Raw genomic sequence first — 26,276 nt, 5'->3', positions numbered from 1 at the left:
AAGGATAAGTTCACATTTTTATACTTGAGGAAATCTGCAGACCTCATACTGATGGGCCAGTTGTAACAGAAATATGAGATCATCTTGTGGGCCAGATTTAACTGTTCCATGGGCCGGATTTGGCCCCCGGGCCTTGAGTTTGACACCTGTGACCTAAAAGTTTGGAATTTGATAGTCATGTGTAGTGTTGTGGATCTATATTTTAAACTCAACAGTCAACCCATAGTTTTAAATCTTGTATAAACAAAATGGCCAAAAACAGTCATTTTAAGAGTTCCTTCTGGTATCAACCCCTCCTGATATTTCATCTTTTGATTTTTTTTATTCAACTTAGAACTGTTAAGTGAGTAATTTTACAGTTCAAAGAGAGCTGAAGAAAATGGAACTTCTGTGGTACATGAACGTAACTCTCAAGACAAAGCTGTGACAGCTCATCAAAGTTTGATTTTTTTGTAGCGTTAAAGGAAGTCACTGTGCCTTTAACATACATAGTACAGACTCTCCAAGGCTGTGCTTGTGTGGCTATAGTCCCTGTTTGAACATATTTCCATGCCATGAATGCAAATCTTTAGTGTCAACTACTGGTACAACAAGGCACCCACTGCATGATTTGCCTCAGTCATTTATCATAGTTTCAGTGAGCCTTTCATGTCATTATGTTGACAGAGTTAAAAGGCAAGACATCTTAAATGTTGGCTGTCATCACATTTGAAATGCTGCCTCAGAGTTTATAGATTTTTCACAGTTTGGTTTCTGATAAGACATGGCTTCAGCAAGCCATTTTGTAGCAGTGCCACATCCCCGACATGCAGCAAGCCCCAACGTGCATAAAGGTACAAGGGCCCCTTAAAGCTGCTTGTGACGAGGTCCAGTGTGACATTCTTTATATTGAAAATTACTATAAAATTGTCTAACAAAGCTTGCTTGTGTTGGACATTTGTAAAAAAAAATAAAAAATAAAAACATTTCAAAATATCATCTTAGTATGTGTTATCCCTGGACAGGTTTAGCATTAAAGTACAGGAACTTGATGAGATCAAAGCACTAAGGGTCAAGTTTAAAAGACTACCCCCAGCTCCACTCTGCAACTTCCTCTCACACCTTTCAGCTCTCTCCCTCTGTGTCTTTGTTTTGCCTTTTTCTCATGTGAGCTTATTGTTGACCTAATGTGATGTAACAGAGCAGAACTGCAAAGATTTGAGTGTAAACAGTAGTTTTAATAGTTTTGTTTGTCCCATATTTATGTATGTTATGGTTTGTAATACCCTGGATATTGCTAGTGTGTGATGGAGTTCACATGTAATATTTAAAGCCACTCATCTGGCTGAATAAAAAACTTCAGAAGCACCTTATATACGAACCAGTTAGTTAGGTTGGTTGACTAATAATTCATTTACTGTGTTGTGAAAGTTAAACAAAGTAAGATAAGAAAACTGGCTTGACTTTGTGTTACAACTGTAGTCTGCCACGATACCAAAAGCAACTTTACAGTTAACTCCTACAAACATATATTTATTGCCAGCGTATCAGTACTAGACCTTCATCAGGCCAACATTTGTCAAAACAGGCAGGATATCTTAAATGTTGGCTGTTATCACATTTGAAAAGCTGCCTCAAACTAACTTTAGATCAACACAGGAAAAAAAGAGCTGGAGCCAAGGCGGGTCTTGTGCCTCCTGGCAAACTGCTACACCATGCTGGCTTGCAGTTATATTAGCCATGATCCAGTTTATTTATTTATTTATGATTTATTTGATAAGAACAGATACACTATGCAACAGCCATCCTATGTAAGTACCAGTGTTTATAGCAAATGCTGCACTTATCCCTAGAAGGGTTAATGCATAACTTGCATCCTTCCATCCTTTGTTTCTACTGTAGAAGTCAGTATTTAAAAAACAAAGCTTGCCTGTGACTTCCAGTGCATCTGTGGCCAGTCACAAGTCGACACTTGCCACTTGGCAGCTAAAAGCCTGCAACCACTCATCATCATATTATCTAAATCAGTGATGTAATAAAAAAACAAATACCAGTTTCTTTACAGAAAATTATTTTACCAAAAATTTTTCTAAAGCTTAAGATATCAAAACTGATACTTCATTATTTTAAGTTAAGGGGACACTACGAGTTCCAAAGCCAAACCAAACTCTAAAACAGAAAAATTGAAATATTGCAGTAGGTCAGAAGTCTAATATGGTAAACGATCTGTTAATATTCCACACTGCTTATCCAATTCTGGGTGGCAGGGGGATAAAGACTATCCAAGCTGTCATTAGGTGAGAGATGGGGTACACCTTGGACTGGTCGCCAGTCAGTCATATCACTATAGAGACCAACAACCAGCCACACTCACACCTATGGTCAATTTAGAGTCAACAGTTAACCTAATGAGCATTATCTTTTGACTGTGGGAGGAAGCTGGAGTACCCCAGGAGAACATGCAGACTCCACAGAAAGGCCCTGTTTGACCAGGATTCAACTAGTATTACCAGTTTTCAATTTTTTTTTCAGCCTAGTCAAGAATAAATCCCCTCAAATCCTCCCAGAATAGACCAGTCCAGAAATCCAGCTATGGCTGAACATCAGTTGATTAAAGTAATTAGCCTAATCAGTGCCTGACTGTATTTTAAACAAGATAACCATTGATAAAAACACATACATATAAATAAGCAAAAAAGCCATTTAATTTAATTTAATTCAAAAAATTAACCTAATGAGTGTACTTTATGGTGCTGGCATCAGGCCAAAACCTTGCATCTCCATTTTTCTTTCTTTCTTTTTTTTTTTTTTTTTTAATGAATAAGTGCTATTGGTCACCTTTTGTATCTGTCAATGGGTTTAACCAATTTTAAAGCAATAAAAAGTGTCAAAAATATACTGATATGACCATTCAGTGTTAAATTGATTGAAAGTACAGTGTTTTTTTAATTCCCTGAAAAGGGTAACCTGACACCTTCGATATACAGAAAGGGAAAGGGCAGAGACTTTGAAAAAAACTCGGGGGGTGATTGGATGAACATTCTGTCTGTCACATCTTTACGGGCCAATCAGAGCAACAAAACACGTGACGTAGCCGCAACCGAGGTGCGCACACGCAGCTTCCGAGGAATAACAGGAACCATGGCGACTATAGACATGTGAGTACACAACTTTTGTCGTTTTTGAAAAAGAAAACAACTCACTGCTTTTCTTTGTTCTTCTTTTAACTAAGACATGTCATCAAGTTCTGATAAAACTGGTGCTTTAGCAGCATCCCCGCCAATGTCTTCCGCCATAACGGCAACGGCCTCTTGTTGCTGCTTGCTTACGTCACAACTCCGCCGCGCCCAAAAGTACTGCTCCTCGTCGCTTATTGGTCCTGTCACTTTCTAACCTAAAATGGGCCCAAATGATTCAGACGGGAGCTTTACAAGATGGATTCATCAGTGAGAAACACAGAAACGGGCGTATCCCTCAGCTTTGCAACGTTATGAAAAGGGGCGATTTTGGAGATACAAGGTTTTGGTCCGATGCTAGTGAACCATACCCTGTCTGGAGCTGGGCAGAGGAAACAGAAAAAGTTTGTAGTAAAGAAAATTTTTGAAAAGATGCAAAACAAATGTTCAACAAAAAGGAATCACAGAAAATTACTTTGAGGCAGTTAAATCATTCATTCCTTTAGGAACCAAGGTCTGGAGCCTCACACTGCTTAAGACCAACCAGAACACAATGAAAGTGGGGTAGTCTCCCATCTTCTTTACAAGAAAAGAAACAAGTCAAAGTTCAGTCAGTTATTGATTTTTCATTTAAATCAACATTTAAGATTTCAACTTCTTTTTTTAAACTGATTATATCTGCAGACCAGACTTGAACCAAAATCATGGAGTATTCTGTGAAAACTTAACAGAGTCAAGCCCTTATAGGAGACTCAGCAATATGAGATCTTGTACTGATAACATGTTTAATTGTGACCACTGGGTGTCACTAGATAACGCTGATCAATATCTCTGTATAAGCCAACATCATCATCTGACTCTGTTTTTAATATATTCATATTTGGAAAAAATGTGAATCCTTTACTGAGCTATTCACATCTCGTTCTCCTTGTTATGCTTTAGGAGCTCAGTCAAAGTCAGAAAGTGTGTTTGTGTGTCACCCACTGTGGAGCATCAGGGTCTTTGGGTTGGTCCCACTGAGGACGCCTCCAGCGGCAGCCATCTTGGAAGAGTTGGTATCGCCCTGGCATGGTTTGTTTTTGTCTGCAGGCGTTCTGTCTGCCTCCAAAATCGCATCATTCCCCATCTGAAATTCAGTTTCACCATCTTTCTGCCCTGTCTCACTTTCCTCCCTGCTTCTCATTCATGCAAATAGTCTCATTTGCAAATGTAAAAAAAAAGAAAAGAAGAGGGATGGAGAGATGAACCTCCTGCCGAAGAAGGTGCCCCCCTACACACACAGTGCTCTGCCCCTCACCCCATCCTCTCGTTATACTCCCCGGCTCATTTGAATAAATTAACACCCCTTGATGTCTCATGTGCATGCACGTGTACTGCAGAAACACACATTTACACAAGCACGCGCACACAAACACATACGCTTGTTCATTTCAAAATATATGCTTTGTCTGTAGGGTAGATGAGCAGCCACAAATGTATGTCACACTCTCTGATGTGCTGATACACTCTCACACATCTGCCACAACAATCACGCATGCCCGGTTAAAGGCAAACATATTGCTATTGGTCGACAGCTTCCTGTTAATGTACTGCAGCACAGTGATGTGATTCATATTAGCCTAATGCAGAGACTCGCTCATACACAGCATCATGCAGAGCTAGCAAGGCAGACGCTTTGAGGGAGTTTTGCAGCATCAAACTGCAGTTTTGGGGCTTTTAAAAAGACGTAACCCTTTTATTTTAGCAGTCACAGAGTTATTAGTCTTTCTTGGATCACTACCATCTACTGTCACCCCTTTCCCTGTAACTGGCTCCACATTCTGATCTAGATCCCTGTGACCTTGCGCAGAGCCGAGCAGTGGCACACTTTGCCCTCTCCCTCGCCTAATTCTGACCTTGCTGCAGCTTCATTGGGCTCGGGGCTCTGCATTAATATTGGATACATTAGCAGCAATATGACCCTAGCATGTAGTCAGGGCCTGAGGCGAGCTTTGATTGTCTGAGCATTAACATTAACATCCACATTAACTCGTCCGCCTCATCACTCTCTCTCTCTCTCTGCAAACTCCCTTCTTCAGCCAACACACTCTCCCTTTCCTAGCTTCCTAACTCCTTCCCTATCTCCAGGCAACAACAGTGCTGAGTGATAGAGATGAGTCACATGATTTTTTTTTTCTTTTTTTTTTTTTTTAAGTGGCGTGGTGGCAGCCTGTCCTGGGCCCCCTCCTGTCCTCAGTGACAGTCGCCTGAGCTGTCTGGGAGCTGCTCGCCTTTTCCGTGGCGGGCCCCGGCAGGCCCCGCCTCAGCCCTCCTGTCAGTACCCATGATGATCACTGGCTGACATACAGTCCAACCTGCTTGGTGCTGTCAGGCTGACTCACATCAGATCCCTTAACCAGCCCGCCATACTGTCTTTTGATGTTCTGATGGAGACTTTATGTGCTCCTGTGCAGGGCTGCTTAATGGCTGTTGCTTGGTCTGAGTGTGATGGTGTTTCGTTACCATTTTAAGACACCCAATATCCAATACTGATGCCAAAACCAGATGTACAATACCCCTTTTTCTTACTGGATCTCCACTCCAAGACATAGACCTGAATATATAATGCTGAATTGCTAAAATTTTGCTTGTTGTGAGTGTTTTGGGTTGTTATATTCCATGATAATTTATCTGAAACTTGCTGATTTTTTATGGTGGTACAGGTTTCTTAATTGTTCTTTAACTAATAAAATCACCCAAAACTAGTAAAATATTTTTGTAGACTTTACAAATATTAACATTGTCACAGTGACACCACCCACTGGTTTCTGAAGGGACATTTTATGACAATTGTATTCAGAAAATAAAAAAATGTTACTCAAACTTACTTTTGATCAGTCTATTAACAGACAAAGAGGTGAAGCTTAATCTTTCCAGAAAAATGCTATTATACACCCACTCATTCATGCCCATAACTCTATAAATTCACAAATACCTCTTACCCTCAAATTCCACATACTCTGTCTGTACAGTAATCTGCACGCGAAGGAAAATATTCTGGGGCAAATTCCTCCTTCTCTAGTCAATCTTAAAAATTCCACAGCTAGTCCGTCTCCCTCGTGTGCCGGAAGTGCCAATACGCTCTACTACACTGGAGATTTGGGCAAGATCTATTTTCAGCAGAGGCTGCTGCCGGCATGAGTCACTCCACGTAGAGCAGATTGACCCAAACAGGAGCAAGAGGTAACAAGATGACATGGATGAGAGAGGAAACTTTTGGAGATGGAAAACCACAGGATTTTATGACATCACACATCTTTTATAAAAAACATAAACCTTTTGATTTTCTTATTTACTCACCCATGGTAGAGGCAAATAAACCAACAACAGAATATTAAAGAAGTGAACAAGAAATCAGCCTCAAAAAGGCAAAGTAGTTTTGTCCACACAAGACTCAGAGGATTATTGTGTGATCTCACATTTTCCACGTGAACCAGTAGTTCTCCTGTGATCTTGTGTGCGTTATGGAATATAGCACAGCAGACACAGAGTAGTAAAGATCAAATGCCCCCCTTACAGTTAGGGGTGTAATGGTATTTGTATTCGTCCCGAACCATCAAGGTACAGCTGTCACGGTTTGGTGCATGCAGTAATACAACGAATATGTCTGAGTGAGTATTGAAAAAGAAAAAAAAAAACAGTTGAGTTCTCACTTTAATCCAGGTGACGGCAATGAGCCTAAAAGCTGCCAGCAACCATCATTTCAGAAAGAAGGAGCAGTTACAAACGAACAAACAAAGAAGAGTGATGGTGCGTGTGGAGTTAGAAGAAGCAGCATCATTTAAATAACCCGTATAGCAATGGTGCTCTGGCTCTGTGAATCATATTAACTTTACCTTACCTTCAGCCTCGGAGGAGTGAGAGAGGGACTCTGCAGCTGTCATAGGTAAAGTTATCCTCAGGTTTCACACGGCTCTAACCTCTTTATCCTCCAAGATGGGCTGTGAAAAGTTCTGACAAACTTTGTAGTAGGTCCCATTCGTTAAAAAAGTAATCCAGTGCTGAAGTCTGTGTTGAAATAGGCAAAAAAAAAAAAAAAAGAAAGAAAAAAAAAGATGCTAATTTCCATACTTAACAAGCTAACTTGCGTTGTGTGATGATGCGTTCAAGTTAGCCTGGAAATTGTAGTGTTTAAAGAATGGGTATAAATATGTCAATATATCAACGAAAATAACCTAGTTATTCAAAAATGTATTTATATTTTTAATCATTGAAGAACTTTTGGAGGGAGGTCTCAGCATTATTTATAATTTAAATGTAATTTATTCAGCCTATTTATTTTAATAAAATTTAATTAAAGAATTAAAATTAAATTTTATTTATCCACTTCAATCACTGTACCGAAAATGTACTGAACTGTGACTTCAAAACCGAGGTACGTACCAAACCGAAATTTTTCTGTACTGTTACACCCCTACTTACAGTGTAAAAAACAGAACTGGCTATGTTTATTGGCTGTGCATACCAATTTTTTTTTTTGTTGCACCAGGCTATAAACATGTTTATTTGAGCTTTTAAAAGGTTTTATAGCCCTTAATCATAGACTGTAGATTACTGTATGTTCTATTGGCTTTCTTAGCAGGGGACCTCCAGCAGGAACTGGTATGGTTTGCAGCAGAGTGCGAAGTGGTCGGAATGAGAGTCAGCACCTCCAAGTCTAAGGCCATGGTTCTGTGCTTTAAAACGGTGGCTTGCTCTCTCTGGGTGGGGAATGAGTCTCTGCCTCAGGTGAAGTAGTTCAAGTATCTCTGGGTTCACAAATGAGGGTAAAAGGGAGTGTGAGATTGAAAGACAGATTGGTGCAGCGCCAACGGTACCAGACCGTTGTTGTAGAGTAGGAGCTGTGTTTAAAGGCAATTTTACTGGTTGATCTACCTCCCCACCCGAAAGAATGAGGTTGCAGTTACAGGTGGCCGAAATGGGTTTTCTCCAGAGGGTGGCTGGGTTCAGCCTGAGAGAGAGGGTGAGGAGTTAAGATATCCGGAGGGGGCTAAGAGTGGAGCCACTGCTCCTTTGCATCGAAAGGAACCAGTTGAGGAGCTTAGGTTATCTGATCAGGGTGCGATAGGGCGCCTCCCTTTGGAGGTCTTCTGGAGACGTCCGGCTGGGAGGATACCTCAGGGAAGACCCAGAATAAGCTGCAGGGATTATATATCCTGTCTGGTCTGTAGAATGCCTCGGGATCCTCAGAATAAGTTGCTCAGCCTGCTACCTCAGCGACCCGGCCCCAGATAAGTGGAGGAAAATGGATGGATGGATATTACAAAGTCCTAATGATGTCACCCATTAATTACTGAAGGGGACTTTTGAAGCTTATTAATGATGATCAACTTTTGGAAATCATACCTCAATCTAACATTCAGTCAACCTAACACCAGACAAAGAGAAGAAGCTGAGACTTGTCTTAGCTCTCCTTCCATGCACATAAACTACACTGGCTGCACAGCCACATCAGCAATGCTCTTTATTTTGAATTATCCTTCAATGATTAAAAAAAACCAGATCCATCATAAAACATACAGTGCTTTCTGAAAAAAAGAAGAGTTCTTTGGCCCATGTTTTGTTTTTGGAACCAGGCTTTAAACATGTTTATTGTTGCCACAAAAATGGGCATTTTCGAACAGGGGTGGATGTGACTTCTCGGACTTTGAGCCAGCCTCAAGTGGACACTTGAAGAACTGCTTCTTTTTTTTATTTTTTTGCTCTGCTGCACAGCTTTCTTTTTCAGCACTGGAGGGTACACTGACTTTTGGGGGCAGCCTCAAGTGGAATTCTGAGACTTCACTTCTGTAGCGGCTTCCTGGTTGCTGCTTGCATATTTTAGGCAATATCAGACATCAATACTGGTATCTGTATCATAACTAGAGCATGACTGATATGGGATTTTTGGGGCCGATGCCGATACTGAGGGCTAAAAAAGGCCAATATCCAATATATCGGCCGATATATGAAATAAGAACATTGATATACACAGGATATATACTGTACATGAATACAAATGTGGACATGTGAATTAACAGTTGCATTTATCTTTGTTTATTTCACAAAGATGCAACTTAGACGACGTTAAAACGCTGTATAATGATATCGGGGCTGTGGAATACTAGGGAGAGGCAGATTACACAGTGCTGATATAATATTTCCTGAGAGTTATTAGATTTCTTAACATGAATGCCAATCTCTTTTAAAGGACAAACTTCTTAAACCTGGACTGTTTTTTCTTGGGAAGTACATTCTGCCAAAAAATGTGTTCATAGCACTCATTCGAATGTACAGAATGTGTCCCTGTCCTCGCAATGGTGTCTCTCAGTCTGTTTGAGAGACAGAGAGTGTGCGTGGGCGTGTGTGTGTGTTTCCACCTGTTACATAATAAGAGAGTGGAGGCAGAGTGTGCTGCCTTGCCTGCCACACTACAGCGGCTCTTCAGTGGGAGGGAGAGAGGACACAGCTTGCCTCAGCTCTGTTCCACAAAACCAGGACTACTTTTTTGTTACAGCACATTGTGTTACAGAGAGAGAGAGAGACACCCAAAAAGTGACGGTGTGGATTGTGTTAAGTGGAAGGTGTTTGCTGTCAGACATAACAAGACCGTGGACAAGTTGGTGTGAAATGGATGAATAACCATGAGCTGTGTTGTGGTGTTTTTTTGGGTGTTTTTTATTATTCAGGTGTGGAAGTGGATGATGAAAGAAGGGGAGGTGGTCAGGAAGTGAATGAGTTTAAAAATGTATGAGACTTGATGATAAAAGAAACATGGTTACAGGTCAGGTGGTGCAGAGGGACTGATACTGCATCAGGTGTAGCCTAAACATCCAGCTCAGGCCCTGAACTGTACTGAAACACATGTAAAACAGGATTATCTGACCTTAGGGCTTGCATCTTTGTAAATGCAAGACGTCCTAGTTATTTTGTAACTCACTATTCTTGCAAGTTGTTCAACTTTCTGTTCCAGCACATGGATACTTTCTGTTGCATTTATCCCAGGGAAAGATAAAATGTAAAAGGTTTTAATCAAAGACATAATTCCCTGATGAGAAAACAGCAAAAATGACCCTGATCTGTGCGAATATGAGCGGAGGATTTCTCTGTCCTGTTTTGAATGAGAGAGTGGGAGCGAGAGAGATTCAGATCGAACGTATTGAACTCTGTATCAGCCCATATTCACTCCTTTCAGATAAAATTGATTGTAGATCATTCCCGGTGCTGTGTTTTCATATCAAAACTATTCCTTTTTGCTCTGAAGAAAGGTGGGTGAGCGCCACGAGGGTGGTGGCACCAAGGTGCGCAGCGCAGAGCACGTTCCCACTCCTCCACGGAATGAAACGGAGGCTGCAGCCTCTCCGCGCTCCACCACCTCTTCCTCCTCCTCCTCACCTGGAGATCGCTCCTCAGAAATGCCCACGTTCTTCTCAAAGTTTAGAAAAGACGCTCAGTGTAGGTTTGGATGTTACTTTTCGCTTTCCTTGCGCACACACAATGGCAACTGGTTTATGGAAATCCTTTCGCTGATTTGCATGGAAAATACGCGCAGACATTTCCATACAGGGGCTGTTTTTCGAACTTCCTCGCGTGAAAACAAGACTTACATGACTACAACAACTAGAAAAAGCGATCAGGTGTGCGTAAAAAACAGAGGTCCTGCTTTGGTCCCCCTATTAGTGCGTACAGCTCACCTCTCCATCACGGCGCATCATTAGGACACCGGGGGTGGGGCGACGGCATCCTGTCCCGGTTAAGGGGAGGAGAGAAGAGGGAGCAGAGGCGGTACTTTCTCCGCGGCTCGTTTCTCGGCGTCGGAGAGTGTGGGACCAGGGCTGGAGAGAGACCGCCGGGGAGCATCAGCAGAACCAGTCCAGGACGGAGCCTCGCCTGGCCGACCGCTGCGCCGTGCACTCTTCTCGGGGGGACTGCACAACATTCCTGTGAAATATTACTGCTTTTAATGGCATGTGGCTTGTAACTTTACTTCTGCTGTATTCTTTGCAAGAAGGTAAGGTTTGCTAATGTCTCTTCTCTTATCTGCATGCTGCATCCTCTTTAAGTTGGCTGTGCGTAAAAATCTGATGATCAGGTTGATATATGTTGTTTGACTGAATCGACGGGATTCTCAGCGGAGGGGCTGAGATGTCAAATCAAACTCTAAATCACCTTTGGAGGAACTTTTTCCTGTATGTTTCGAAAGGATGCTTTTCTAATCAGGGTTCATTTTCCTCCTGCACGAGCGCTCTTCCTGTAAATGTCCTGTGTTTCTATGATTAGCTGATAATGTGATTAAAGAAATCTTCCAAAAAAGAAGTTGATTATTATCACTAATCAATGCAACCCTGCTTTAGATGAGGAGTTAGATAGCCACATGCGTCTAAAAAGTGCACATGAAAACGGCATTTGCATTTTTGCATAATGAATAAATGGAGGTGTCGTGAATATGGAGGCTGTTGAATAGAAGGAGAGGCTGATAAGGATCTGCAGGCGCGCGCACGGATAAACAGGCGACCTCGAGCCGCTGGTGCTGACGGCAGTAGGCTGTTTACTCGTAAAAAGTCCGAGAGGGCAGAGGAGTTTAATGTATTTGCTGACTTTTTCTGCCCCTGTCCCAACACAAATAAGATGTGTGCGCGTGGAAAAACACGCGCGCGCGGGGAGAGGAAAAAGAAGGAGGGTCCTCAGGGGTTAGCCCACCATTTTTATCAGTTAATTTTTTTGGAAGATCACTAAATTAGTGCATTAGCTCCAGTTTGTGTGTGTGCGTGTATGTTTCAGGGCGCGTGCGTCTGTGTGGCAACAAGGGTCAATAGATTTTATGAGAGACGTGTGAAGGGACACTGGGGTATTGAGCGATGGCCTTTAATTTGTAGATAAAGTGCCCCAGCTGGATGTTTAAAAGACGAGGCCATATATTAGACTTTATTTTCTTACTCTGATCAAATGAAGGAGGGTCAGTGTGTTTGTTTGTGTGTGTGTGTGAGTGTGTTAATGTGAGCGCGTGCAGACTCAGTTGTTATCATCCCTGGTCTAATTATTCATCCACCATTTTCTGTGGCACCAGATTCTACTGATTGGCTTCGCTCTAAACACTGCAGATAGAAGGGAATGATTCCGTTTCAGCGGTTTTAACCTAAAAAGATCCGTTTTGTGTTATTTATGAATGTCTTTCAGTTACACAATGTGGAAAAATAAAGATCCAGAATACTGTTTTCAGTTTTCATTCATTTGTTTTCACGCATGGGCGTGTAGCTGAAGCGTTCTGATTTTAAATCTTGTTCTGTAAATCAAAGTTATGATCAATCTTGAGGATGTGGATGTGACAGTGGGCATGGCGCGTGCTGTATGCACCTGGTCGCCATCATTGGCCTTGGCAGTGCCCTCTGTCAGGCTGCAGCTGCGCCGAGGACTTGTGTGCTGTTTTTGTTGTATGTAATTGGATTACAGGGTCTATTTCGATTATACACACTGTACATCGCCCTGTCCCGTGACTGAACGAGATGTGCTGTGTGTGTTATTGTGTGTTTGGAGAGAGGAGGAGGGTTGGGGGCTGCAAACAGCCACTGGAGCGGAAAGAGTGCTTGAGATGGGAGAGATGTAGATAACGCAGTGGAAAACAAACTTCCATTTTCCGTTGTTTTTCAACGCCATGTTCCGCTCATTCTGCACGAAACAACTGCGCTTTATAGTCTCATTGACCTGCTGTGGATTTTAGATGTGTGTGATTTTTAATAAAGTTTATTTGAAGGGGGAAAGGTAGCTCTATTATCATACATGCATATGCATTAGTACTGCGTATTTTTTCCTGGCTTGGCCGCGCCTCCCAGATTGGCACACAACTCTCTGCTCATTTTTTATTATTTTTTTTTAAGCATGATTTTAAATCTGTATGTCAGATCAAACCAGTGCATATAACCACTTGTGTTTTACATGAAATCACGTCGACAGTCATTGCGTTCTAACTGACCGTTGCTCTGGTTTGGCTGCATATCAGCACACCTGCACCCATGAGCGCGGAGCAGAGGAGGGGGAGAAGGAGGGATGGATAGATGGATAGATAGGGAGAGGAGGGGGAGATGATACACTCATTCTTCTTTGTCATGATTTGGGAGGCTGCTTGTCATTTTATGGAAATAAAATTGAGACAAACTCAGCTGAGGGCTGCGTGGGAATCTGCGCTGAATCAGGCCTGACAGGCCAGAAAAGGGCCTGAGAAATGTGGAAAGGCTCAAACAATCACAGCAATAAATATATTTTAAAATCAAACAGAAAGAGAGCTAGGGGTGAGATGTGGCGTTTAAGGAAAAGCAATCAGTAGGTGAACACATTTAAGATAAAAATGGCATGCAGAGAGGAAAATAGAGTGAGAGCTCTGGCTATAATTATTTCATCAATTGATGTGATTCCGGTTTTATCTAGTTTCGCTCGACAGCTTCTCCTGCTACACAATCTAGACAATAAACACGATATTGACTGTGTGACAGTGTTGATCCTGCAGATTTTGAAAACCTCTCCCTTTCTTACTTAGATGTATGCAGATGTCGCTATTTCACATTTGCTCTTATGCCATCTCTCATTTTTTCTTGATTTCAGCAAATAACTCACCAAATTTCACTCTTCTTTGTTGAGAGATCACCTCAGTGTTGTAGCAGGTTGTATTATTTTATCATTCCTTAATGAAAAACTCCTGTCTATGTTATGAGGGCGGCCTGAAGCGCTGATCTGCGGCGTTGCAGATCACAGTCTGAGTGTAAATTTGGAATCAAAACAGATCCGGACTGGAAGAGAAGGACTCGGAGGGGGAGCCCTATAATTGCAGCATGAGTCAGACTCTGGTGGCTACCAGACTACATCCGCACGATGCTCCCAGAGATGTTGAGTCTGAATTGGACAACTGAGGCTTCAGAGTCTGAGAAAGGAAGTGTTAACAGCTTTTGATCTCCTTTCTTTCTTTCTTTTTTTGGTCGCTTTATTTACATCTGTTTTTATTCGGGCTCTTGAAATGTTGCAATATGAAAAAAAGTTTTAAATGATGTCTTTTGGTTATTTGATGAAAATAATGCGTGCATGCACGCAGCTGATACGCAATAAGCGTGCAAAACGAGCAGGAACAAACGGGCACATGCTGGAGTTTGTGCGTCATATCCATTAGCGTCTTATGCGTAATTTACAAGATTTACAAGAAATATGAGAAATAATCTCGTCCTACGTAGTCAAACACTTTATGCCAATACCAGCCTTACAAGATCGGTTATTAATCTGTTTAGAAAGACATTGCATGCCTCCAATAACGCACCATGTTTCCACAAAAGTGAGCAAGATCATGCTCCATGGAAAGATCCTCTCCGCTCCTGTGCAGCCCAAAGTGTCACTTTTCTGTAATGGCTACATGTCACTCTCAGGTTTACTCGCCTCTCTCGTCGTGCTCCGCCGAGCAAAGCCTGTTTTCTTTCGGTGTCAGTCGTTGGTGCGCAGTGTTTGACATTTGAACCGTTGCAGCACAAACACGCACGTCCATCTGAGCGAGACAGCGTGTGCTGCGATGTGAGCATTTGTGCGTCCTGACACGCGAACACATCGGTCAGCTTGTGTGAGATTATAATTTCAGTTTGTGTAAAGCCTTGGAAGCGCATTAAAGGAGATTTCTGCACTTTTATTAAAACAGAAACTTCTTCAATTGTTTCTCTTTTAAGCTGAAGGATGATGGTATTTTATAAGTGCGGTGAAAGACTTTATAAGAAGATAAGCTCGCACCAAAATAACCCTCCCCAACTTCCTGACTAATCATAATACATCTGCACGCCTTCTATTGCAAGATTTCACTCAGCTTTCACACAGATTGTCCGCGCATTCAACAGGTTTTACGCACATCAGTGCGCACTAACCCAGCGCTGCCCTCTCCTTTACGCACGGAAAAAAGATTGATGATCGTGTCCTCTTTGATAACAAATCCAACAGTCACACTTCAGCATCTTACAATCTAATCCATCTCTCACTCCACTCTCTCTCTTATTCTCTCTCCTCTCTTTCTCTCTCCTGTTCTGCTTACTATCAACCAATTTATGGTCCTGTCTCTGAGGGAGAATAGTAGAAAAACACACATCTACAAATCTGACACTTCAGCAGCAGATACCATCCTTTTGAGGTGTGAGAAGTGAAATCTTAGACGCTGAAATGGCTGCTTAATATTTTCCTGACACTGCATAAACTGTGTATAGGGGTTGTTTGCCATCACATACCCCCTTCCCTGTATTGTCAAATCCCTGATATCATGCCATACACTTTTCTTTCAGTCAAATGACACCATGCAAGAAATGATTTCCTCTCTGACTGCACACAAAAGCAGACAGACTCATTGTAATGCAACCCCTAATGAATATCTCAATCTGGACTGTTTGTGTTGTAAATGAGCAGCATTCTCTTTCTAACATGATCATATCTTTTGCCTTTTATGCTCAGCCGTTTTCTGTAGCATCACTGCAATATGCTGTATTGCCTCTGACTCCAGTGCCTCAGCTGTTATTTGGCCTGAATGTGTTTTGTGTGCCGTTATCTGTAGTGCTACATGGTTCAGCACATAGAAAATATCCACTCGCTATTATGAGCGTATATGTGCAATCTGAAATGTATTTGTGTGACTTTGTGTGTGTTTGAAGGAGAGGGAGAGAGGGGAAAGGAGAGGGATTTATCGCCCTGTTTGTCTATGCACGTGATGGTATGAATCTGCGTGTGCGTGTGTCTGAATGAATGTAGATGAGACAGAAAAAGCTGCATTATGCATAGCGGTTCACCATAGGCAATATCCTTGCTTCTCCAGCATACATATTCATACTCCATTTTCATATCCACTGCAAGAACAGTGGAAAAAAAGTGCAAATGTATTTGAGTGTACAGCAAGGAAAGATTTGATTCAAAAGAAAAACAGAAGAAGGAAGCATAGACAGAAAGAAAAGTGGAGGTTTAAAAGAAGGGACAGATACAGATGAAGATTATTAAAGATGTTTCTGTTGTTTCACATAAATCACTTTGACCTTCTACACTGTAACCAATGATTCCAGGCTTGAAGAAAGGGAATCAAAATACAGTTGATGGTCGGGTAAGTGCTGCTCCTCTGCTCTGTTTTGTTTGAAAAGGTTAGAAAAAGCAGCCTAGGGCTAAGAAAGGACTCTGATAGCTATCTGAATGTTAGATGTTGTAAAAAGGAAAAAGTGGGTTATTGTGTTTATGTTGTTATGTTGAGACGTCTAGAAGCTGACTGAAGCAGATTTGGTGTCCTTGTAAAGTCTGAACTAGGTTATTTGTTATCCTAATGCAACTTTTCCATTGTTGAGCAACAAATCTCAGCTTTCCCCTTGACCAGCAGCTGCAGACTGTGAAATCCTTTATTCCTAGTCACAAAACTAGAAAGTTTTAAACTAAAGAGAGAAAAATGCAGTTTTTTAGTATCTTTTCATGTATGTTTAAGTATCCACCTCGACCAAAAGCCAACCTAGTTTTGTTCCTGCTGTCTGAAAACACAAATCTGATGGTCTGTTTTATAATTTGTGCTCCTTTTGACATCACAGTTTGTGTCATTATAGTTCTCTGCCCCTCACTTATCTCCATCCACATCTGTGAAAGCACTCAGCTGTACTCATGTGAGCAGTGTGAGGAGGAGCTCATTTGCATTTCAAGAGAAACTTACAGAAACAGAGCATTATGAGAAAGGCTGTTTAGAGCTGGTTTATACAGGGTCCAAAACCTCCTCTGGTTCTTGATTCTTATTATACTTTGATGAGGGCTGTCAGCATCAGTGCATCAATTGCAATTAATCAAGGTCCATAATTAATGCATCAAATTGTTTTTCATCGCAATCACATACCTAACCGTCCCTTTCAGCACAGTTTGGTTCAGCCATTGCAACATCTCCCTGCACCTACAGAAGAGGATGTTAGTCAAAATTCTTGAACGCAAAGAATGGAATTTCCCAATCCAAGAGAAAGGGACATGTTTCATTTGCACCATCAAAGGCTGTTTTATAAGGGATATGATATGCCACCTCTAAGTCCTAACTAATCTCTATGATCAGTTTTTTCCAGGGCTGTCAAAAGATTACAATTTTTGATTGTGATTAATCTCAGATTTCTTTGTTTAATTGTGATCAATCACACTCTTTTTACCACATTCTAAAATTCCACTATTTTGCATTTAAAATGTTTTTTTAAAGTGTTAGTATTTGGATTTTCTACTGTCTTTGACTAAATGTAATTGACTTACAGTACGGAGAGGCTTTTAGAGGTAGATTGAAGACTTTAACCAACGTGAACTTAACCACAGAAAAAGGAACTTGTTATGGGTTGAAAGAAAAGAGGTGAACAGTAAAAAGGTGCCTGTTTGTTATACAAAGGTGCAGATGACTTTTGACCTGTCCACTGAGCTGTATGTGAGTTTTTTGAAGTGAAATGTGACACTAATGAGCAGTGGTGGACTTACTTTACATCACTGTGAATGCAGGGAGACACTGTAGTGGATTAATCAAAGTCTGTTGGTTTATGGATTGTAGTTAATCGGGATTAGTGCATAATCAGACAGCCCTACTTTTTTAATTTGAAAACTAATGTTAATGGATATTTATTAGTATTATTGCTGGAAATATGCATAGTAACAGCTGAAGCCAAAATTTGCCAGGTAACAGCGGCCTGCACCAATCAGAGATGTTGCAGTGACACTGTAGGCTTGTAGGCAGCATAATTCTTTAACCAAAGAGCACAAATAAACTACTCTTCTTAAAACAAGGTTGATAATATAGGAACTTATGTTTTCTACAGCAGGGGTTCTCAACTGGTCCAGCCTAAGGGCCGACCACCCCCTCTGTAACGAGCAGTTGCAACCCAAAGTTCTGAAAATTTCCAACAACTTGAATTTATTGACAAAGAATATTGATGTTTGTACCATAACCTACGTGGAACAAAGCATTACTTAACAAAGAGACAGAACAAGTCAGACTTTAGAGAAACCCTAATGTGACATGAATTTATTTTCTTCAGTTTCCCATAGTAAGTGTTTTCTTGATATTTTAAGAAAATTAACACATTCAGATAAAGAAATCAGTTTTATTTCCACCAGAAAATCCGTTACATAAGTTTAGATCTTTAGAAAATGTATAAAACATACCAATTTTCATGAAAAAACAGTAAAAAGAAATTTGAAATCATGGACATGATGCCACAGTTTCCTGGCACACCTTCATGGCCCACTTTTAGGCCCCTACAGACCAGTTGAGAGCCAGTGTTCTACAGGGCCATGATTTTCTCATCGTAAATCTTTCTGGTGAAAACAACCCTTATTCAGTAGAAGCATCCAATGCTAAAAGTTGTAGGTGGCAGTTGTCTCTGTGAGGCGCTATGATTGTGAGAAGTAAAGTGCTTTTCCCCTTTAAAGCTCCTGTATTAAGCTTTTGGTCTGTGCCGGTTTTAGCACCCCCATATGGACCAAGTATCTGACTTATCTCTGCTGATTTTTTGCATGTGTAAGAGGTCCAGCTTTCTTTTTAAAGTCAAATACATTTGGGAAAAAGACTGCTTCGTGAGTATGGTTTTGTTGCTTTGTCTGACACCTACCCTGCTGCTGTGGTTTCAAATGAGAAACAGTGAATCTTGTGGCTTTTTTTTGATCATCATGAAGCATCAGTATGTACTTCATCCTGATTCATAACTAGCTCAAACTCCTCCCAGGAGTTTTAATCGTCTTCCTCTCCTTTTGTCATCAAACTTTAAACAGTTGCTGTAAGACAAGTTGTGGTCATGATGGTTTTTCCCAACTTGTGGTCACAACACATGAACTGTAGATGGCTTTGCCTCTGTGTTGTTGTTCACATGTGTCTTTGCGTGCATGGGTGTGTGTTTGTGAACTCACTGACCTGAATACACCACAGAGAGTGACTCCACTGTGCATCATGAGCTACTGCTTTTTACAGTTTTTTCCCCCTCTGAGTTTGAGCTGTTTTTGATAGATGTTAAGCCATTTTGACTATATCACACGATGGTTTAGTGTTTGTTTTAATTTTGAACAGATTATCCAGTTTTAGAGCATATTGGGAATAAGCAGGGGATGCCATTCGGGGGTCAAAACCCCTCAGAGGGATCAAATCTGATTGGTGGGAAGGTGATTAACAGGCTAAGAGAGAGGGAGAAAAAGGCTATTAAGGCCAGCTACAAATGCGACTGTTTAGTCTCACCACCATGTTTTTTTAAAGATGACAATAATTTTACCATTTTGACTCCCAGATTATGTTGAAATAATTAAAATGTTCCTATATGGGATTGGTATCCTCCATTGTAAGAGGGGTGGAAAGCAGACACTGGTGAAATTTAAGGACACAATTTTGACGTACACTTGCACTAGCAGCAGCTTTCTACCAGGGATGTTTTTCTCCAATAGGATTCCTTTGCATTTCCCAGGAAGCCCCTCAAAAGTAGCTCTAATTACCATTTAAAAATTTAGGATGAAATAAAAATATGGGTAAATACATATACCATCTACACACCGAAGTCTGAGTGACAGTAACAACAGGCCAAAATCAAAGGCTAATATGGGTCTGTCACAGAAGAATCAGTATCTGAGTCAATTTGATTCAATATTTGAATTTGTTTTGTACAACTGAAGCAAAACCTCTCCTTTTAAGATATTTCTGGGCCAATTAAGCTTTCATTGGAGGTTATAGAAGAGGCACAGGAAATATTGTAAGAAGAAAAAGGAGAAAGGCATGCAGAAAATATGCCAAGGGTCCAATTCAAAACCAAGACAGCCTCAAGGACTGTAGCTTCTGCCAGTGGGGCCAAATGTCTAACTACTGAGCTTAACTTGCACCCCAGAAAACAAAACAATGCTTTCAGTTCTGTCTGTCGAGCATGAAGCAGATCATCAAGGCTGTGCAGACTAATTCTGAGACAAGAACCGACTGGCACTACATTTTCTATAAATATTCTTTAGTAAAGGTGTTTGCTTCAGAAAGCTTCCCTCTTACTTTCAGAATGAACTTGATGCAGTCCTACACACAGTTCTTACTAGAGATATTTGTTTTCATGCTGTTGTGGTAGAAACTGATAAGAGCTATTGAAGGCAGGATGAGATCTAAAAAATCAGATGTGTGTGTTTTATCTGCAGAGAAAACCTAGATCTACCATGTTCATCAGGTACATGGCTTCTCTATTTTCATTGTAAGGAACCAGCCTATGATGCCCATTATGTCTCTGGTGGCATTATCTGTTCTGGACTGCCTACTTATCTTCACAGCTGGATCCTGTGGAAAGCCAAAATAAAATCATTACCTAATAAATATCTTATATCACCAGTTTTTATACATGATATTTAAAATTCATTGCAATAGCAGCAATTTAAAAAAAGTGGAGAAAAGCAGTAAAGTTGCATAAAGAAGTGGCAAAAGTGAGTTAAAAGTGGCAGAAATTATGCCAAAATTGGCTTAAAGTCTCATAAAGCGGTTCAAAGTGGCAAAAATGGACCAAAAAAGTATATATAGATTAAAAGTGGCAAAAATTAATGGCAAAATTTTTCAAAATATGGGAAAATGGTGGTAAAATGGGTTAAAGGTGGCTAAAAGAAGCAGCAAAAATGGGTTAAAGGTAGCAAGAAAAAGAGCAAAAAGCAGGAAATTTAGAAAAAAAAGCAGACAAAGTTTGTTAAAAGAGGCAAAAATGGTTGAAAAGGGGAAAAAATGGGTAAAGAGTGGCAAACAAGAGCAAAAAGGGGCAAACATGTGTTAAAGTGGCAAAAAGAAGCTGAAAAACTGGCTTGAAGCATGTGTTAAAACCTGTTTAAAGAAGTAGGGATGGGCGATATGGACTAAAACACTTATCTTGATATTTTGCTGTATTAATTGCAATAATGATAAATCATGATAAAAAATAGCACCATTCAACACATCCTCTTTGGCTAGGTAAATATATCAAATGGGCTGCTTAACCAGTGCTGGGTATTTCCACTGATTGCCTGAATCGATTCAATTCTGATCTTTTCTCAAGGCCCTGATTCGATTCAGTTCTCGATTCAATTCGATTCAATTCAATATTGATTCATGTCGGGATATTTTAATAAAAAAACTTAAATTGCTTCATTTAAGAGATTCAAAAGAAATTTTGTTGGAAATAGTCCAAAGAATGTTCCAACTTAGCACATTATTAAAAATATCAGGGTTTGCATTAAAAACTGACCCTAGACTAGAAGTATTTACATCCATATTTTTTCTCCATGTGGCCCATCCTGGATATGGCCTCTTTTGTCCAGTTTGCTTCTGTCTTTGTAGTGTTTAAATCCAAAATGCAGTCTGATATCCTCTTTTAAGTCTGGAGGTTCCTTCAGAGCTGCCAGGCTCCTCTATGTTTGTTTTTTACAGAGATAAGTCACTTACTGCAAATCTAAGTTGAAACTCTTGTTGTTAAATTAATAAAAATAAAAATAAGTAAATTTGATACATTATTCTTAATTAAATTTGATTAAGTCCATGAAGTATAATTACACTGAAGCTTATAGTGTGGTAGTAGTAGTAATAGTCACATTTTCAGATATAGGGCATACATTGTGGTGCTTTATTGATTATCTGTCCCTCTACCATACACTTCCGTCTGTCTGTCTGCTGTCTGTGAGTTGTGTATTATAGATAGATACCTATGCAAATAAAAGACAGGACCCACAGCGCTGATAAAAAGAAACATGCATCATGTTGTCTATCATGTTTTGTACATTGTATATTGTTTTAGATGTTAGATTATGCTAACTTTATAGAAAATCTACATGAGATGCAGGTTTATTACTCATATATTTCTAATTATTAGACTAAGCATTCCGTTATTTCCTCTCGTAAATGTTGGGGCTGTGCGTAATGTGCGTGGCTGTGAAACGGAGGAATAGGGGGTTGTAAAATAAAGCACACTGTGCAAATTACCGTTGTCTGCTCCATGTCTGATTTCTTGTAACCAAACCATTTCCAGAAAATGGAGGTAGCTCCTCGTTTAGCAACAAACTCATCCTCTGTTTCAACTCCGCTTTCCACCATGTTTGTTATGCTTCTGCACGTGAGTTACGAGTGTGTCGCAGTGATGATGTATGTGTGCGCGACGGTCGCAGACACATACGTCATCAACCATAGTTTATCGTTATTATCGTTGAATGCCCTTTTCTCATCGTGGAAAGTTTTTTCGCGGTACATCACAAACGAAAAAAATATCGCCCATTCTTATAAAGAAGCATGAATGAATAACTCAAATATCAGAACCCAATACTTGACACACTTTCAGCTCTAAAATAAAGTAACTGTTTGCCAGAATACTAGCACCAATGCTGCTTATCCGACACACATGCATTTTAAGGCTGTTGGAACAAATTTCATGGTTCGAATATAATTCGAATATTTAAAAACTCATTAATATTTGAAAACTGAAGTTACCATTCGAACGTGTTTTTTAAAAATATTTATGCTGTTTATGATTGTTCTCAAGACTCTCCTGTCTCTCCTTGGCCTCTTCTTCACCCATATGTAGGTGTAAGAACCAAATCATTCGTCACATGACATGTGACATGATGAACAACAAAGTTTTCACACCAAAACAAAGAGGCACCAATGGCCGCCATTGGGGATGTTTGGGGATGTTTATCGCCAAGGTGGTGCACACGCTGGTGGTGATTTGGCAAATGAGGCTTCGCCACATCAAGAGATACTGATGTACGAGGGTAAAACTGCGATGCCCACCGACAGTAACCCGCTGTGGTGGAAAACGTTCCGGTCCAGGTATCCTCTCCGGTCCCAGCTGGCACGCTGTTGCCTGTGCATCCTGGGCACCTCCATCAGGGCAGAGAGGGTTTTCCCCACAGCTGGGACGATAGTGAACAAAAAACGCTCTAATCTTGATTCAGAAGACATGGATCACCTCGTGATTTTAGGTAAAAACATGTTGGAACAAGTTAGTATCAACATTTTTAAAATGTTTTGTTCATGATAAAGATGATGTTACTGCCACTGTAAGCGACACAATTTAATGTATTTTTGTTTGACTTGTTTGACTGACTCAATTTCTAACCTGTTTGTTCATTTTAAAGTTGACCATCAGAACCAAAAAAATACCTGTTAAATGGCTCTAAATGGTGCAGGTGGCTGTGTTTGCTTTTAGCTCTTTATTTCTTCATTGCAATCTGTAATGTAATAGTAGACAAATGTGTAACTGCTGGGTGATTAAAGCAACTGAACGTTTTACATAGATATTAAAAAATGTGCATAAATATTCGCATATTGATCGAAATCTGTAAAAAAAAAACAAAACAAAAGAAATAGGACTATAGATGAATAGTGACAGCCCTCATGCATTTACATCATTGCCATATCACAACTGGGGAGGGCCTATTCACTGGGTTTTTCGGAGGCCCCGCAAATGCAGGTCTGTCCACAATATCAGTCATCTTTTTTTTGTTTGTTTTTTTATCTGTAAAGTTGATGTAAGTTTCAAGAAACCAACGTCATCTGGGCTCCAACCCACGTACTTGTTTTCAGGGGGAATGTCAACACTTAAAAAATGAAGGAATGGAGGTGAAAAGTCCTCAGCCTTCAAGCTAAACTGGCTTATCAGACATACTTAAACGCCAAGCTTTGGATGAAAAATTATCCTGCATAGGCTATTCATTTCATCCAAAGGTCTAAAATGTGTGATACTTGTGGCTAATAGGAACTGTTGGGCATGCATTTGCCTCAATATTAGAACTACTACCCTCAAGGAACAATTACTTTGTTCTTGTACATATAGAAAAGCATGACAGTATTATCAACTCTTACAGTGATTTTGTTTCTTCAGCGAGAGCTTTACAGCTACAATAAATAGTTCTTTCCGCAGAAATATTTTGCATCTAAAAATAGCTTCATCAGAGAGAAGCAGGTCACTGTCACTGTTATCCTCTGCTAATAGTTTCCTCCTTGTTTGCTCGGCATGGAAACACTTCCATGTGCGTTCCTCCCCTAACACTGCGTCACTCTCCATGGTGCTGAAAGTGCAGATCAGTCAGCCTGTGTAGCAGCCTGTGAGAGCGATAGACATGGATTCCAGTGGTAGGATGGATTGAACTTGACCTGAATTCAGACTTTTTTTTAACACAGAGGAACTGCTCCAATTTTTTTTCCCCCTGCTGGTGTGCAGGAAGAACAATGACTGTGTACCTCCTCAGCGATCACACCTGTCTCCACTGCTGGCTGAGTTCGACACCAAGAAGTGAGGCAGTCATTTAACATTAACCTCTCTCTCGCTTTGACCTCACCACACAGACTCACCAGGCTGCATCCAAACACTTCTGCACCCCTAGTCACCCAAAATCAGCCACCTGTGTCTTGTCTACAATCTTGCACTCCTCCTGCCCCGATCTCAGATCTCCCCTCCGCTCGACACCCACATACATGAGTAGCACGCAGGGAAGTTGGACGTCGGCCTCCCACAGCAACATGATTACAAAGTGGATAGACTGTGTGTGTTAAATGTGAAAGGAGATTATGTGGGTTTAACTCCTCTGTGTCTGGCATACAAATTCCAATCGCACAATATCGCCTGTCTGTGTTGTGGCAGGAAAAGACGAGGTGGGAAAGTGTATTTGTTTACAAGTTGGAGGGAGGATCTGATTGATGGCATGATGGGAACCCACAAAGGAAAAGACGAGCAAGTCAGAAAGATAAGAGAGAGGGATATAAGCGTATACAGGGGCAGATAAAGCAGGAGAAAGTGAGAATCACCTTATGTCAATTGGAGTTTTCATCCTTAATCCATTATTTTTACTCATTCTTCTCATCCCATTTATGTCACTGTTAATTCCATTATACCTGCCACTATTTAACTGGTCTTTTGTATCAACCATTCAACCATTTTCCCAAGCTTTAAGATCTTAAAACGACAGCCGCTGGGCTGGTGTCTCTCATTTTCTATCTTTCTAGTGATGGTGTCCATTGATGTCAAGGATCTGTGCAAATTAGAGCCTAAATGACATCTGATAGCGTCTTCATATCTCTGAGCCAGCACCCTATTTTGTCCCCACACAGAGAGAATTTCAGAGATAGAGCTAATCCAGCCATTGTTGACACAATCCGGGGAAAAGGGATTAATTAAGTATCATTGTCTGAGGAGAAACTTCTCTGGCCCTGGGGCGCAGCGTCTTCCCCTGGCCGCTAGCCAAGCTGAGCTCAGCACTTCTTTACTCTCCCTCTACAACCCCCACCCCCCACAGCACACACACATACAGAGAAACACACAGATCTTAAAAGACGCCTCGCTCTAAACTGGAAGAGAGGTTTGAGAGAGAGAGAGAGAGGATATATGGTTGTCTGTCTCCCCCAGGACAACTTATCTGGCAGCAGCTCTTCATCAGTGCAACAGTACTGTTGTTTTACAGCTAGCATCTGTGCTACCCAGCTCCTCAGGCTCCTACAGATACAGAAAACTACCAGTAATAGACATTACAGACATGAACAGGACAATGAGCTGCAGCAGTTTGTTATCACGCTTGTGTGAATCCTTTGTGTTCTCAGGAAATCAACAGAAAAAGGAAGTTTTGTGACCCATTTTCACTTCTGTTAAGAGGCAGATTTCTCAAGCACTTTCTGGTCTGTATTACAGGGTTATGCACATGGGATAAGATGTAGTTTCCCACAAAAGGAGGAAATAGTTCTGGTTGAAGAGACCTGGATGGCGGTATGAGCATTTATATATCTGTTTGCTATATCAGGGTGAACATTCACCAATTTTTACCTATGACAAAATCCCTTGCTCTCAGATAATGCCTTCTATGCATATAATCATTAATCGAGATCCTGTTACAGTACTATTACAAGTGTAGATGTGCCAAATATTTCTGATATTGGCCCTTGGTAAATAATGAGGCATACACCTATGTCAATAGTTGATTTGTTTGTGATGTGCTGCATCCATTTAATTGAGGGCAAGCAGGTATGCATGATACTGGAGTTTGCTGATATCGACAGTAATTTACCCAATAATGATATCAATACTTATAGATAAAGGTAGTTAAGACCTCAAATTTCGGTCCTTAAAACAAACTTTATAGTTAAGGGAATAAAGA

General features: G+C 40.7%; 1 protein-coding gene across 1 annotated transcript in view; it reads left to right on the top strand.

The window, feature by feature from the left end:
• Positions 1 to 11,052: 11,052 nt before the first annotated feature.
• The window catches only part of LOC121522257 (Down syndrome cell adhesion molecule-like protein 1 homolog), a 173,559-nt gene continuing 158,335 nt past the window's right edge, over positions 11,053 to 26,276 (top strand). Inside the window, exon 1 of the mRNA XM_041806429.1 lies at positions 11,053 to 11,184. Within this exon, the coding sequence (XP_041662363.1) occupies positions 11,142 to 11,184 (43 nt within the window). The 5' untranslated portion in view covers positions 11,053 to 11,141. The remainder of the gene's footprint in view (positions 11,185 to 26,276) is intronic.

Source organism: Cheilinus undulatus, linkage group 2 (assembly GCF_018320785.1).
Source record: "Cheilinus undulatus linkage group 2, ASM1832078v1, whole genome shotgun sequence".
NCBI classification, from domain to species: Eukaryota; Metazoa; Chordata; class Actinopteri; order Labriformes; family Labridae; genus Cheilinus; species Cheilinus undulatus.
This window is presented reverse-complemented; position numbering and strand designations above follow the sequence as displayed.